At 37.7% G+C, this 16,337-nt stretch overlaps 1 protein-coding gene across 7 annotated transcripts in view; it reads right to left on the bottom strand.

Annotated features, from left to right (window-relative positions):
* Positions 1–1,298: 1,298 nt before the first annotated feature.
* The window catches only part of ARHGAP18 (Rho GTPase activating protein 18), a 96,372-nt gene continuing 81,333 nt past the window's right edge, over positions 1,299–16,337 (bottom strand). For 6 of the 7 annotated variants that reach the window (XM_065056917.1, XM_065056918.1, XM_065056916.1 and 3 more), the window contains exons 10-15: positions 15,935–16,017; positions 14,516–14,722; positions 13,543–13,689; positions 7,845–7,969; positions 6,285–6,346; positions 1,299–3,687 (exon numbers count right to left, since the gene is read on the bottom strand). In XM_065056917.1, coding sequence (XP_064912989.1) covers positions 3,596–3,687; positions 6,285–6,346; positions 7,845–7,969; positions 13,543–13,689; positions 14,516–14,722; positions 15,935–16,017 — 716 coding nt within the window. In that variant the 3' untranslated portion in view covers positions 1,299–3,595. The remainder of the gene's footprint in view (positions 3,688–6,284; positions 6,347–7,844; positions 7,970–13,542; positions 13,690–14,515; positions 14,723–15,934; positions 16,018–16,337) is intronic. The other variant, XM_065056921.1, reaches the window with a different exon arrangement.

Genomic DNA, 16,337 nt, shown 5'->3' on the forward strand with positions numbered 1-16,337 from the left:
TTGGACAGTTCCATTAGTTTTAAAAGGAATATCTGACAAAGAAATAATGGAAAAAGTTTCTAGGAGGCCTTTCTCAAAAGTTTCCTTCTCCATCTGTGCTCACTGGATAAAAATACATCTCCTTAGCCCCTGAATTCTTCTCAGTCATGCCACTGGGTACTGAAACGCCTGAAGGAAACTCAGTCAATGCTTCCATCCATGCAGACCCATTCATAGAATCATAGACCAATAGAATCATAGAATGGTTTGGGTTGGAAAGGACCTTCAAGGGTCATCTAGTGCAATCCCCCTGCAACAAGGAGGGACATCTTCAACTAGATCAGGTTGCTCAGAGCCCATCCAGCCTGGCCTTGACAGGGAGGATCTTCCTCCTCCCTCCCGCCTTCGTGAAACCTCACCAGCACACTCACACACACTGCCTGTGGAGCTGCAACACGAGACAACAGCTTTCTTCCCAGAACCTGTGGCTCTCCAGGGATGGTACACCTGCTTCACACAAGCTGGGGCAGTAAAGGAGGCTATGGAAAATGAGCACAAACACTTTGAAGAGGGCAGGCAGCACGAGAAAGGTGTCAACAGCCCATGCAAGCACTGCACACCCTTCCCCCTGCCCCCAATATACATTTGAGGACGATTTTTGAGCATAAACCCAACCTTACATGTTCCATAACATCCAGGTGTGCTGCCCCACTCCTTCCTTCCCCCATCCTGGTCCTGCTGCACCGGATGCATTCCCGCCGCTCTGCCGGCACAGGGTTGTGCACTAAGTGTTGAATCAATTAATCTGTCAGCTGGGTAAAAAGAACCCAAACCCGTGGATGTGTTTTCCCAAGTCATCAGCTAAACAACGTTTGGCTGCCAAATTGCCCCAAATAAGGAACCCAAGCAGTGTTGTCTTCTTAATTATAAAAGATTTTTATCAGCTTACCTGAATGCGTTTTGGACTTCCTCCTTGTGCCCTAATTGAATTCTTTAATTATGAGCAATTAAGAGCCAGTATTTTCAGTAAAAGCTGAGAGGAATGATGTTCCCTCGTGTATACCCAATAAAGGGTTATATTACGGATTTAGTGAAGGTGCGCTGTGATTGCATCAAAGTTTTAAACTTCTAACCAGTATTTCCTTTTCCAGCAGGCATTGATTTTGCAAGATTGTTTCTAACTTAATCAATGTCTCCTTTTCACCCACAAAACTACAAACTATCTACAAAGACAAAGTGTGAAATTAAAAAATAATCACTGCTTGTGTCAGTTGTGTGTATTTTACATACAAATATAAGAATTCAAATGAGAAAAGAAGTCAGAAAAAAACAACATTTAATTATAAAAGAGCTTTTTAAATTAAAAAAAGATAATGGCACTAAACCAGAAACAAAGTTATTTAAGAGATCATAGCTACAGGGCGGTTGTAATTTTACACTGAAACTGTACAGCTGTTCCTATCATCTGCACTTTGCTCCTGATTAAAATAACATCTAGAGTTCCAGTAACAAGCAAATTTTTACAGAACTATAATGTATTATGAAAATGCACATCATTTTTGTATTACATTACAAAAAAACCTTACATTTATTACATTAGATTCATAAATATTTACCTAAGCATTGTACTGTTTTTCTACTCTACTGCTTAGACTTAAAGAACAGGGAGTGTGGTTTGTTCTACTGACAGAAGTGATTTGTCTCACAGGGCTCACCCATAGTGGCACAGTGCTAAATCACCCAGGGGTACCCAACGAGACGGAGCTTCGAGGGGAGCGCAGTCACATTAGAACAATTTCCTGTGGTATTCATCCTGCATTTGAGAAGCGTTCAGTGCTTCCTTTCCATATGAAGGCAGCCTTTGACTTCAAAAAAACAATAAATACTTGCGCCCCCAAAATTGTTCATATGCTGTGGATAACAAATAGAACTAGTAGATGTCTAATTCTTCTATGACCTTTCAGAGTTCTGTTTCACTGCTTAAATATAAAACGGAGAGTTCCAGTGGTTACTTTGGGAACAACATAGTCAGGGCCTGTATCCAAAGCTCAGCAGAAAGACCCTTTATTCCTTTAATCAGCTTTGATCACATAAAAGAATGTCATTCAGTCCTTGATTGTATGTAGAATATTCCCTACGAGGTCAATATAATTCTGCGTGTGCACAGAAAGAAAATATTTCATCCCAAGGATATAATTTCACAGTAGTTATTTCAGGTAGTCAGCACACAGGTGTGAGCGCTTAAGCATGGCTGAGCTAGTTTACACATCAATTGTAAAGCAGTACACAAATTGGTGAAGCCCAAAGTGTTGCTGTGGGACTGAGGCTCCAGAGCCACTGTCCACAGCTCTTTGTGCTGCAACAAGCCACATCAGCTTATAATTCATTATCAGTGAAATCCACGGGGAGCTTTCAGTCCTTCCCTGCAAAGAGAAGGATTTGCAATGGTTCACCACTGGACTATTAATTTTTGAAGTGGTTTAGACAGCATCTATCAGCCTCAGCATTTCCAGCCTCAACCAGGACAGACCAGACATAAAGCCGATGACAGATAACACCAAAAAACCCATGTGAACTCCACAGTAGACTTTTCCACTGGTTTTGGGTGAAAGGTTTGGGGGTTTGCTACCTGTGGAATTCAGACTACAGTTTCCCTCTATAGTTATTTTATTCTTCCTGAAAGTTTTTATTGTGCTAGTAAGTGGCAGGTTTTGGCAGTTCACCAAATGCAATCTATCAGATGTCCAAAAAACCCAAAACCAGTATAAGTAACACAGCTGCATCTCATTGCTGAAGAACCAAAAGGTCTTTCCAGTGCTTGACAATATTCCAGAAAGGACGCTGCCAAGAGTGGTGAGCTACAAAAATGACTCACCTTGTCACATGGTCCTTTTTTTTTTTTTTCCTCTTTTTTTAAAATAATCTCAAGAATACAATAAACTGGAATAAGAATAAAAAAATATTTTAAAGACCTAGCAAAAAAGCTGCATAGAAAGCATTTTCACAGTTGTTTTTCAATAGTTTTCATCAAACCTTACCTAGAAAATGAACAAAATTAGGACTTCCAAAGACAAAATATATTGCATTGCAGGTTTGTTGTTTTTGTTTTGTTTTTTTTTTTTTCCTGTGAATTTCACACCTGGGAAATTCATATGACTGGTTTTAGGTATTTTTAATACTGTACCATTCAGAAGTGCTCATCAGGATTTGGTTCTCCAGTGTATTAGCACTGTACAGACCTATATGAACACAACTCTACACAAACAGATTGTAGATCTCTAATATAAAGAGGTTAAACATCTGTTTGAAAAATAAATTTTTCTGAAATAAGACCTACCAGATGGGAGGTAGATTAGTGCCATTAAAATATTTAAGGTAGTTATTCTCATTTCAAATATGAGTGGGAAAACTGTGCTATATCCAAAATGTTGCTGCGAGTAAAACTGAAAATTTATTGGTAATCACTATTGGGCTTCCATCACTTTTTTTTTTAAAACTGGATAAAGTTCTATTATTATCTATAACAGCTGAATGCTGAAAGGACACATTATCCCTTTGAAACATTCAGCCTTACGAAGTAAGTCCACAAGTTGTTCATTTGCCATTAGCTGTGAGCTTAGCTCTGCTTAGATTTTATAACCCACTCAGCATTTGGGTTGAGCTGGTACAAGTCCTTCATGTAGGTATCATCATCAAGGCAGCGTTCACCTAGAAGAAACAGAAGAAATACATGGTTACATCAGTATCAAAAACCAAAGAAACAATTTTCAAAGTTCCTGTCATTGCTTTCGTCAGTTTAGGTTTACAAGCCCTTTGTGTGCAAAGGGACAAAACCAAAGGACAATGCAGCTAAAACCTAAAGTGCTCTTGCCCTTCCTATCTGTCTTGGGGAGGAAAGGGGACAGAGGAAGGAGGGAGCAGCGTAGGGGCTGTGTCACCTCTGTGGTATGTTCTAGGTCGATTTTTCACACAGATGATGCACATGGAAGCTCCCCTCTGCAAAGGTTTAGGAAAGGAGCAATGCCCTGGTCCTCTTATGGTTCACATTTACATAGAAGCCCATTAAAACTACAGGTTATTTTCCCACTCTTAAATTGAAAGTTTCAGCAAGGTTTGTCCTCGCTAAGAAGGTTTACTCCCTACCCTGCTCCTCTGGGTCAGCAGCTCTGCACAGCACTTGTAAAGGTCACTGCCCTAGGAACAAACAGCAGTACAGAGTTCTTGGTGTGTTACAAGCAATCAATTTATGTCTAGAGCGATGATGAAAATAGCATATGCTGATCCATCAAGATCTGCATGCTCTTCCCATTCCCCAACAGGCAAAGCATCTCACGCATTTGGAGCCCTACAGCAGAGCCCCTCTCCCACTCCACCATGCCAAGTGGTTGGGGTAGATAGTTTGTGTGCCAGCCAGACATTTCAAGCCCCTGTGCTCCAGAAGCAGGAGGTGAGCAGAGGTGGGATGCTGCAGCTGGGTTTGTCTGCCAGCTCTCTGGGTGCCCTGTGCAGAGCAGGCGAGAAGGCAAGTCTCCTGTTCAACCAGGCTCGGTCTCCATCTGCTCATTCTTCATCCACTCTCCTTGCCAGGTGGCAGCTTGTCTTCCCTCCAGGATTTTTATCCCAGCCTACATGACCTGTACTGCCCACGCTGCTGAACTCAGCCCTCTCCCACACACAGTGCAGCGTGTTCAGGCAGTGAGAGCACAGAGACAGTGGTTTGCCATGTCCCTACCCAGTCCTGGTCACAAAGCAATGACAGAAGTCCCATTCGGTGCCCTGAAGCTCTATGCAGTACTAAGTAAACATCTGGAGACTTCAGCACCTCTGTCTACCCGGGGACTGGATCAGAGCATTGTGCACGCTGCAATTATGAGCATAAGTGTAAGCACATGAGTGTCCCTTGAGCCTGTCGAGTCTTCTTGCTTTTGGGGTCCCTCTCCATGAGAGAGTCACATTGGGCAGAAAGAGAATAGCAAAGATCAGGACAGCTGGTTTACTTAAACATGTACAGCAGGTTATAGTAATGGAGTTTATCTTATCTCAACTGAGTATTTGTAAGGGCTGATTAAAGTTGAAATTGTCTGGAAGTATTTAGACAGAAGAAACATCTAAGCTTTCTATCCTATTTCATAACAAAACAAACCTGCAACTAGTAATGTATTTTCTCTACGATCCATACTATTCCTGTCACATGTTTAAAGTGATAGTAAGTTATTTCAATTTCACTGCAATTCTGCTACAAAAACTTTTTTCTATAGTGACCAAATCTCTGTAAAAGAAAAATATACTCCTTTCCTTTAAAAAAAGTCTTACAAATGTCTGTACATATTGGAAATGCAAGGGAACATATGATACATTAATCTGGCATCCAGCTATCTTAGTAACTTCTTTTTTGCCATCGGACTTAGTAAAAACACTGAAACATATCTGTTGTACAGAATATAGAAAAGTGTTATTTTTAATTTACTTTAAGTCACTTGGTTTAGACACACACACACACACACACAAAAGTAATTGATTTAAAATAGTGATTAAGTAAAAAGGAAAATTGCTGGAAGTAGCAATTTACATACAGGATTTAAACTTGCAAAGTAAAAAAGTACAGGGTATTAATATAATTTTATAACTTCAAATAAAGTTTAAGAGGTCACAGTTAATAAGAAAAATGTAAATGTAAGTCAAATCCAATACTGCTTTCTAGTTATATTTTTTTTCCTGAGCATATGAAAAATACGGTGATTAGAAACTGATCTCCAAGGCAAAAACACTTCTGCATTCACCAAAGAAAAATTCAGAATTGTGTTCAAAATGATCCTTTGGCATTAATCTTACCCATATGCTATTTGCTTTAATCAAGAGGGTCTAGAAAACAGAGCAGGAAAGACAAGCTGTTGGAAAATTTTATCACTAGGTCATCTTTCTGGTTGAGCATTTTTCCCCAAAGGAACCTGCAAGCAATGCTCAAATGCAGAGCATGAAGGATTGTAAGATCACTTATTATGCCTCAATACAAAGAGATGAGTAAAATGAACTTCAGGCACCTTCCTATCCAAGCTTTCTGTGCTTCTTCACTGTGTCTATGTACCAGGAACATCTGTTACAGCTGTGAGCATCCCCTTGAAGAGGTAAGAAGATACTACTGATATGATGATCACACCAACACCTCTGCTTCCTTCTCCCCAAGGTTAACTGTCTGCCTTAGTGTCAGGGAGAACTGGGAACATGAATAAAAATGCAACCATAGTGAAGCCAATGGAATCCTATTCTATTAATAGCAAAATAAGTTGTTCAGAAGCCATTCTTACCAATATTTCCTCCTATTTCATAAAGAAAGACGTCTTCTTTCTTTAGTGTTTGGACATTTCCACTGTCAAGAACAAAACACAATAAATAACAGTATTGTGAAAGAGCTTGTATGCCCACCATGTAGACATGTCCAGGAAAAATTAAGCTAATTACCATCAGCAGTGTAGTTAGAATCATAGAATCAATGTCCTGAGTTGGAAGGGACTCAAAAGGATCATTAAGTCCAACTCCTGTCCCAGCACAGGACAAACCCACAGTTCACACCATGTGTCTGAGGGCACTCTCCAGTCTCTTCTTGAACGCTGTCAGGTTTGGGGCTGTGACACCTCCCTGGGGAGCCTGTGCCAGTGCTCCACCGCCCTCTGGGTGAAGAACCTTTTCCTAATGTCTAACGTAAACCTATACGTGTCATAAACCCTTCATTTTTATACTAATTTACTGATACAGTAAGTGAAAAAGCATATCCGTGCATGCTAGGGCAAATGAATAGCCCTGCAAGTGAGTAATATACTACAGAAAAGATAAAATAAGATAGATGTGAAGAAACAGTGGGTTTTGGAAAATTCCACTGTTATTAGCAAGTAGCCTGATATTTACCCTCTGATTTTCCTTTCACTGCTGCTACAAAAATAAGTATTGCCCTCAAACATTTCATATTTCTGAAAAAAAAAGCCTTATGGTTGGGTGGGAAAAACCACATTCTTGCTGGTTTTAATTTTGCTGCAACTAAAAGAAGTAAAAACAAAAAAGACAGTGGAAGAATAAAGTTCCTGTATTACAAAGGGATTCCATTATTCTCACTCCTTACTTGTAATAATATATGTGAAGGCACAGCCAGAAAATAACTTTCTGTCAAAGTCTAAACTTCTAAAAACAGCATTTAAGAAAATGCAGCTTCTTAAGCTCAACTAGTATAGCACATTATTGATTTAGCACGAATAGTTATACATGGTTGCACTCGTGTGTTCATTTTATTTTTCCTAAGTCTATTCTGATTTGTTACTTTCTCAGATTTATAAAGACAAAAGTAAAAGCTTGATTAAAACTTCTCCCTTTCTAAAGGTATTTGGATGACTCAAATGTAGTTTTCCTTTTAAATCACTCCACCTGCACAACATATGCACGTATTTATATTCCAACACCTATACTGTTGCTATATATAAATGCATTTTTTTACAAAATATTTTTTGTCTCTTTTCCTCATTTCTTTGTTTCCTAGACTTATTTACTTGAAGTTCTCTTCTATCTTCTTCCCAGAAAGTTGCAAAACTATGACTGACCCATCAGATTAAATAGCAGTTAATTTTTTACTAACAGCACTCATGTATTCCTGAAGGCTTCATGAGCTTTACTGACATTGGAAATACTGATTCAATTCCTCAAGCATGTATTCTAATAGGCTAAACTTGGCTCAAAAGTTCATTAAGTCACCTGGATTTCAAGTATTTAAAACTTTTTTCTTGTTATAATATATATTGATATAATGTAATATATATACATATAAATATATGCATATAATATTCTTCCAAAACAACAACAAAACAAAAATGTGTTCGTACCTTTTCTGGCTGAGAAACCTGGCTACTATATCACCGGCTTTCAGTTCTTCTGTCAGCTGTATTGCCATGGAAACTTTGGAAAGATGAGGTGCTTGCACCCGTATCACTCCCTGAGGAACATCAGCCTGCAAAGCAATAACGGTGTTGGAGCAAAGCAGCTTGCAGCTGGCTTTGATGCGCTCCTCAAAACACAGTATGGCAGAAGTAACTTGGTACAGTGCTCTGTAAGTACACTGAACTGCGATCTACGACACTTCACTGCAGAAATACGATAACTACACAGTAATTCAGTAAATTACATCACACCTTCAAATCTCTTTTTAACAGCAGGGAGAACTTTGGAACAAAAGAACAGTAGTATTTAATTATTTTTCAAAGATGTTAAGAATAACAATTACTGCTATATTAAGAACACACTTCAGCATGATAAGAAGCATATGAGACTGATACAAAAAAGACTTGCTGCACACATGAAATCCGGGCAACCTCCCTGCACCACCCACCCCCCACTAAAACTTCCACAAGAAACCTTTCCAGATTCATTTAATCTGAATTTCATGCCAAAAAAAGAAATCAAAGTATTCATAGGTAAGTCCACTTTAAGTGATCCCTCTTTCCAAATATAATTTATTTTTAAAATGGCTTTTATTCCCTATTTTTCATTCTCCAGAATGTATTCAGCTAGTCAAACTGCAGGTATGGCTACGTAATGGATTTTTATTTTATTTCAACCCAAAAATCCTAGGTGACGAATATCAATCATATTAGTTACAGGCTCCAAAGGACAGTTTTTCTTTTCAACTTGCAGTACACGACATGTGAAGTTACAAAAGGATTAATGTATTTATTAATAAGGTCCTAATTTCTGTTCCTGGAAATCTTGAGGTAATTTGGCTATTCATACTACATTACCATTTACCCAAATGTACTCACTTTGATATGAAATGTAGGAGTCTCAGCAGTCAAGGTTGGTTATGGCAATTCATGCTCTTATTTTATCCCTACATTTACTGCAATTTTATGGCTGAACACTTCTACCTCCATAATCAATGAACAAATCTGGGCACCTGTGAATCCAGGATAGCCTCTCTGAAACCATCTGAGTTAAACGAATATAGAACAAGTATAAAAGTGAGCAGAATCAGAAGCACAGCTTCCTGAGAAAGCTAAAGGCTCATTATAGCACAAGTGATGAGCTATGGTAATTTTACTCAAATAATCCTTCTATATCCAGTCTTTTTATTTATTGATTTAAAAAATACTAGACATAATAACTATTCATGCCTAAAGCACTAAGATCACCAAATTGAGAATTTGCCTCAGAGTAATTGTGGAATCAAAAATTCATAAGGCTACAATTGTTACCACAGAGCAAATCCCTAAATTTATCCCTAAATTTGTAAAATATTTTCTTTAAAGTCTCCACCTATGGAAACAATGTCTGTAGCTGTCGGCTACGAAGTTAACACCTGCTTAAACATCTTTTGTCTCTTTCAAAACCACTGTGATCCTGGCTAAAGGAAAGGAAACTTTTGAGGATGAAATAGTTATTTACATATGTCCCTAACTTGTCTTTCAACATGGTAAATTTAAATTGGTTTTAATTTTTCTATAAAATTCTGTAACATTTTATCTCAGTTGACTTTAATGGGTTTTTTCCAACCTTCAGCTAGTGTTATCTACCCTGTTATGGGTTTTTTCTATACAATGGACATACGATAAATTACTTAAAAACTCGCCTGCTTTGAGCGTACAAGAGAAGGAACAAGGAATGTCCACAGAGCTGTAACATTACAGTCACAGATCAAACAGAATAATTACTTTGTTTATTCAGACAGAATTATTATTAACTCAGCTAGTGAGTCCATTTTGCACTTCCACCACCTGCATATACAGAAGAACTCATGCTCAGCTGCACAATATGTTCATGGTCCTCAACTTATATTAAGAGAACAGATACTGAGCATCCTCTAGCCCATTCACCGTGCAAGTCAGTGAGAAAGAAATGTGGCCATAAAATGTTTAGGAGCAGAGTCACAGAGGATCTCTTTTCTGCACAACACAGTTCAAAACATCCAAGTTAGGACTCCACATCACAACATGCAAGCCAAGTACCTATAAGGTGATTGACAATACACTGAAGGGTGGGTCACCACTACTTGGCTTGCGAGTCTTCCCTCCTGTCCCACAGGCTGTCTTGGGATGAGGTTTGCAATGCTGAAACCTCTGGCTAAGTTAGGCACTTCGACACTTTAAAAACCTGGAGACAGATACATCCTTAGTTGATGGACTATACACTGGCCCGCATTCAGTCTGCAGCAGGCACAGCAGTTGCCTGTGAGGTATTTGTCTTCCTTCAAACCCCTTCTTTTCAGAGGGACTTGAATCTGTATGTCACAAAAGAACTGCAGCTGCTTGGCTATAGGATCTGGGGTGGGTCTCTTCCAGATTCTCCTGTTCCATTTTGCATGACACAAATATTCATCTGACTAGATTAAAAGAGGAACAAAGTGACTATGCAGTATTTTCACTAACAACTCAGATGATGGAATACAATATATATTCATGAAATGTGAGAATGATACCAGGCAGGAATGAGATGAACATTATGAAGAACAAGACTGGAATTCCAAAGGATCTTGCTACATGCAAGATAAAGTCTGAAAAAAAGGAGATGGAGTTGTTGTCTTTGAACTGTAAAGTGTTGCACTTAATTTGGGACAAAAAACTGTAAAATGACATAGAGACAAATGACTTAGCAGGCAGCAATTCTTTAGTAAATAATCTGGCAATGCAGCGGATAACAAATTCGGCAAGACTCAGTAATGTTATACTGTGAAAATTCAAAAAGGTTATGCAAACTGAAGGACTATAGAACACAATGGTTATTCTAACCTGTTAGATAAGCCCAACAGCATTGCATCGTATTGCTAACATGACTGTTTTTGGAACAACTGCAACATACGGAGGAATACAATAACAGACGGTATAAATGTGACTGTGCTAGTAGGTAAATTTCCAGTCCTGAGGGCATCTTTGTTTCCCTAGCTAGAGCATTATGCACCCCAACAACACCACAAAGACTTAATCCCTAACACAGACTTGGAGACACAGGTATGCATCAGTATCCCAAAAAGCAATTAACCCTCACAAGCCCTCTACTATTATTCTTTCTCAATCAACCCTCATGAGCCCTCTAACATTAACCACTCTCAGCGCTGTACAGAGATCTTGCCCAAAGTTTACAGTAAATGCTATTTAGCCTCTGTCTTTAAAGGAGAAATCTGATAGAGAGCCCTTATCAGAGATAAGATGAAATTTTATCCAAATGAGTTGACTGCCATTAAGAATGCAGATATTTACGTATTTCTGAAGAGCATGAAAGTGACTCAAGCTCTGTCCATCTACGTTTCACCATGTGGCGTGCCATAGCATATGGTAGAAAATAGCAACTTTTACTTAGCTTTTGTTCAGCTGCATGCAAGATAATTAACTCTCAGAACTTTTAAACAGTCTTCACTGGAGTGGGGAATCACCACGAATCTGGCTGGCTTACTTGCTATCTAATAGTGGAATGCAGTTCAGGAACTGTACAGGTAAATCGCCTCAATTTCAAATTAAGGCAGTATAAACCGAAAATTGGGGAAAAAGAAAAACCCATTCCTCCTTCTTAAAGAATGGGACAAGTATTTGCTTGCAAAAATGTATAAGACTGTCATTCAAAATGAAGACTTACCAATTTGGGAATATGATTTTAAGAGTAATATGTTCTCAGGCACCCAAATTACTGAATGCTTCAAATAAGCATGAAGGATTTGTGAAAAACTGTACCACTTAATTTTGAAGGAAATCTCCACAGATTTCTAGGGCTTAAAGAAAACTCTTAAGGAATAACTTTACATTTACACTTGGGTATTACAGGAGATTTCAGCCCTAACTCCCCAGTGGATTAAAAAGGCATATTTTACTCTAAAAGACCAACAGCACTGAATTACAAAGAAATTCAATACCTGAAGTTTCAACAGCATTTGCCTATTTCAGTGTATTTGCTGTTATTCCTCTGTTGAACAGAGGATGGCAGCATTAAGTGTAATCTCATCATAACTGAACTGTAGTCAAAGAATCCCTTTCTTACAGTGTAAAACAAATGTCAGCATTTACGTTCCTTTATTTTAAAATTGCAAGTAAGTCCTCATTCTGTGTACAGATTCCTTCATACAGATAGATATGAAAGCAAGGCAAAGTGATGTATGGAGAATTAATTAATTTTGGACATTAAGAGATGTGTAAAAAATACTGCACACAAAATGAGGCAGGAACACTGAAATATGTATCCAGCAGATATCAGATGCAGTTGTCTAAAGGATCCAGCTTTTCGCACATTAAAAAAAAAAAGGCATACTTACAAAGCAGATTTGAGGGACATTATAGCATATTCCTTTGCCATATTCTATTTTTTGGCTTTATTGCTTAAAAAAATGCCTTTATTAGAATATGACAACCCCTTTTTGTAACAGTTTGCCACACACGTACTTGGTAAGAAAAACAGACCATTGAGACCAATGCACTTTTGCAAGCTACCACAAGATGTCTCTAATTCACCAGAATCTTCAATATTACTTCAACCCACAAGGTAGTATTTTCATACCAACTAAATCTGCTACGTACTCATTATGTTTTCGGGATACAGATATTTGGGGTTACATGTTTATGTATTTAAAGTAACTTCGAAATAATGTATTTTAAATGCATTCTAATTAAGATACCATACTGTATAGGCTAATGAGCTTCAAAGACTTATAATTACTAACTTAAATGAAATTGTAAATAATAGGCAATTTCAAGGTACATGAGATATATTTTTGAAAAGTTTCCATGGCAGTGGGAACAGTTAGGTTAAAATACCTGTAAAGTACAGAAAAAAAATAGTACTATAATGCCATGGGATTTTATTTGTTTTTGTTAAAGAGAGTGTGAAGAAGGTTACACTGAAACTTATGCCCTGACATCAGTGGCAGGTCTGGCAGAAGTCAATTACCTAATGGAGAGATACGAAACTGTAGATTATATATACCATAGTAAATTGGGAGTAGACACTTGGACAGCAGCTGCGTAAGAAGCAGTTTATGAGTTTTTTACATTTATTTCACCCTTTGGGGTTTCTTGGGGTGGGCAGGTTGTGCATGCTCTGACATGCTCCACTTTACAAGGAATGGTTACAGATTAATTGAAGCAAAGAGTGCAGTAGTGGAGGAAGAAGGATTAAATGCTGTCTTTGTTTCCAAACACTATTAAATATCTAATAGTGAAATCTAGGTATTTATTTTTTAAGTAAACACATGGTCTGCTGTGACTTCATTGGGCAGCAATGCATCTAAACCTAGTGCAGTAATAATGAGTGTTGCCACAACACTTACTTCCTCTACAGACACAGACCTAAGGTACTTTTGTTTCAGACACCCAAACCGAAATAACCTGTGGGATATAATTTTTCCAAATATAAATATTTTGAAAAATCTGGGAAAACAACCAACCAAGCCAACCCTCTAAATGTGTCCTGCTGGTAACTCATGAACTATGAAACCCATATTAACTTGATATCTATCAAAATTCTCAGTTAAATAAATGTAGATATCCCCCCTGCTATTTGCACTTTTTCACTAGGGATTATAGTCTTATTAGTGGTATGTTTCCTTACATCATTAGGGGTCTTCTCCTGTTTCTCATGCTTTTCCCGGTCATATGCCATCTTTTTCAGAAGTTTCTTCATAGCTTTGTCCTTTTTCTCTTTCTTCTGGCTTTCAGTGTTTTGTTTTCTCACTTGGTTAACAATGAACTTAGGAATCTAGATGAATATAAGTGTATTTTCATTAGTATATAAGTATGAACATCTACATAATTTCCTTAAGTAACTAATTTATCAACATTTTTGAAAACTGACAGATTGTCAGGTAGAACACAAAAAAAAAAATAGTATTTATTTCCATTAATAATTAAAGATTCCAGTAATATAAAGCTGTGAAACCATTTAAACCCCACTCCATTTGCAATGTTATATTCCATTCAGTAAGCTCTCAGAGAGGTGGAATCATGCAGTGTTTTTATTTTCCTCATCCAAAATCATTCACTCAGCACTTAGTCTGTGTGATGGTGATAATAGCATTCCCTCACATGCAGCAAAGGTCAAAACTGTTTAAAGTTGCTGATGGACAACAAAGCCCGAACTTCTCTAGTCTGTCTAAGTTAGAGCTTTGCTTAAGACCATGACACAACTTAATGTTTTGTCAAAACATGTTTTATATAATATCAAGTTCGATCCAAAAGGGTAATGGACTAAAACACCATGTTTCCTATACATATCTCTAAGCATAAAATAATAAATTCCTCATAACAATGCATACTGATAGACCAAATACAAAGATCCCTCAAGGACTTAGTTTTGAGTTCTCATATGGTACATACAATATAAAAACTCCGACCATCAGAGCTTAACTCTTCTATAAGATACAACGATTCTGTTTTCCTCCCATAAGAGTGACCTATGAGCAAGAGCCCAGCTGGATGGGGCTGATCTTTCTCTAAATCATGGCAATAATTCACATTACTTCTTTGTTCAGATGCCTTATTTGCAAAATTTATTATTTCCACCCCTACTTGGAGAATACACTTACTGTCCAGAGCAGTTTTTGGTACTGAATCATAAAACGCATGACATTTGCTGTTCCAGCTGCCATAACAAACTCGCTTTGTTCAATAGTCTTTGAGCCCAACCCATGAAACGTGAAAAGGTTTGGGGCCATCACCATCGCAACATTCTTTAACGTCATTTTATTTTTGTCTCGATGATCAATTACCCTTTGGAGGAATTCAAGCAGTACCTGAAATAAGAGCAGAACTTAGAGCTTAACTCTGCACATGAAAAAGTTACAAGTGAAAGATGATGTTACACATTTACTGAAAAAGCTCTTCATCCCTCATAAAACCACATTAAAAACAATCAATACCAGAAGTGTGGATATGTTTATTCACAGGAGTGTAACACAATTTTTGTTTCCTTTAAGAACTGAAGTAAATAATTCTAGTTATTTTTGTGGATAACGTTTTCAAAAGCATTCAAGTGACTTTGAAGCCCTGCACAGTAAGATTTTTTTTCAAAACCCTTGTTATGTAGGTGCATAGGTAGCATCCCACAGATGCTTTTAAAAACACTGCTGTTGCTTTTCTTAAATTGAAAGTGAACACAATATTGCCAGCTGTCACGGTTATGGAGACATGGAGGGGCTAGTTCTGTAAGGTAAGCAATTCATGAGTAAACCACCGCATTGTGAATGACAGGTAGCCAGTCAGAAACTGCCAATCTTCAATTAATTCAATTTCAGACATTTGTAACTCAACTCAGGAGCCCTCCTGACTGCTTCCACACAGTAAATAAACTCAAAAAGAAATGTTTAAACAATAACACCTAACAGGGGTTTTTTTGCATGTAATAGAGGATGTCCTGCATCCTATACAAATCCTGCAAATACATTTTTGATTGTAGCAGTTTTAATAGTAAGCATATTCTGAAAAAGATGAACAGCTTTGTTACAAAAGAACAAGCCCAAATTGGAAGACTCCACCTAATGTGCTGCACATATCAATAGGAAGTGTAAATTTCTAGCTTATTGCAAGTAGAAACAAACAGCACAGAGAAAAGTGGGGAATAAAAATGAAGAGCAAAACCCATTTCATAAAAGCAAACTCTCATCCACAGTATTCTAACACTGTTTATTTTCCGAACTGGAAATGAAGACTTCTGGGAAAAGAAAAAAAAAAAGCGAGAGAGCAAAACTTGTAAGAGATTATTATTGCAATCTCCTGGAAAAATTTCAAGTCATTCTTAGAAGTCATTTGGGAGGAATTTGGGTACTAAGGTGCCTTTTTTTTTCCCCCTGAAGTTCTGTGAAATATGAAAAAAACAAAGAATCACTAGTTTCAGCATTAACTTTGGACAGAAAAAAAAAATGTTAAAAGACAACAGTATTCATTACAGTGGATTCACAGAAACAGACAAGATATCTGTGCAGGAAAAAAGGATTAGCAATTCTAACCTTCAGAGTGTCTCTGTTTGCTTCAGGTAGAAGGAGAACCAAAAGATTCAAAGCCTGTAGTTGCTGTTTCCTCGTTGGAAGATCTGCCAGTGAAGCACAAGAACCTCAGTATTTTAAAATTGTCATTTGTCCTCTTCAAAAGGCATGATTCCAAAGTGGAAATCTCTTGCAAAATGCTGAATGCATACACATGGCTAATTGTCATAGTATGACAAAGGACTGGCAGATCCTTGCTTTCTGATACTCATTTCCAAATGTTCTTTTAGGATTCAGTTGCTGTATGACTCAGCAGTCTTCTGGCAGTATTTTCCAGATGCCTTGTGATTCTTTATTTTGCAATGTTACAAGAAGAAACAGTCAGTTCCTCCTTTTTTGAGCCTGTGCCCCAGCATATGAAAGGGCA

Source organism: Columba livia, chromosome 3 (genome assembly GCF_036013475.1).
Source record: "Columba livia isolate bColLiv1 breed racing homer chromosome 3, bColLiv1.pat.W.v2, whole genome shotgun sequence".
Taxonomy (NCBI): Eukaryota; Metazoa; Chordata; class Aves; order Columbiformes; family Columbidae; genus Columba; species Columba livia.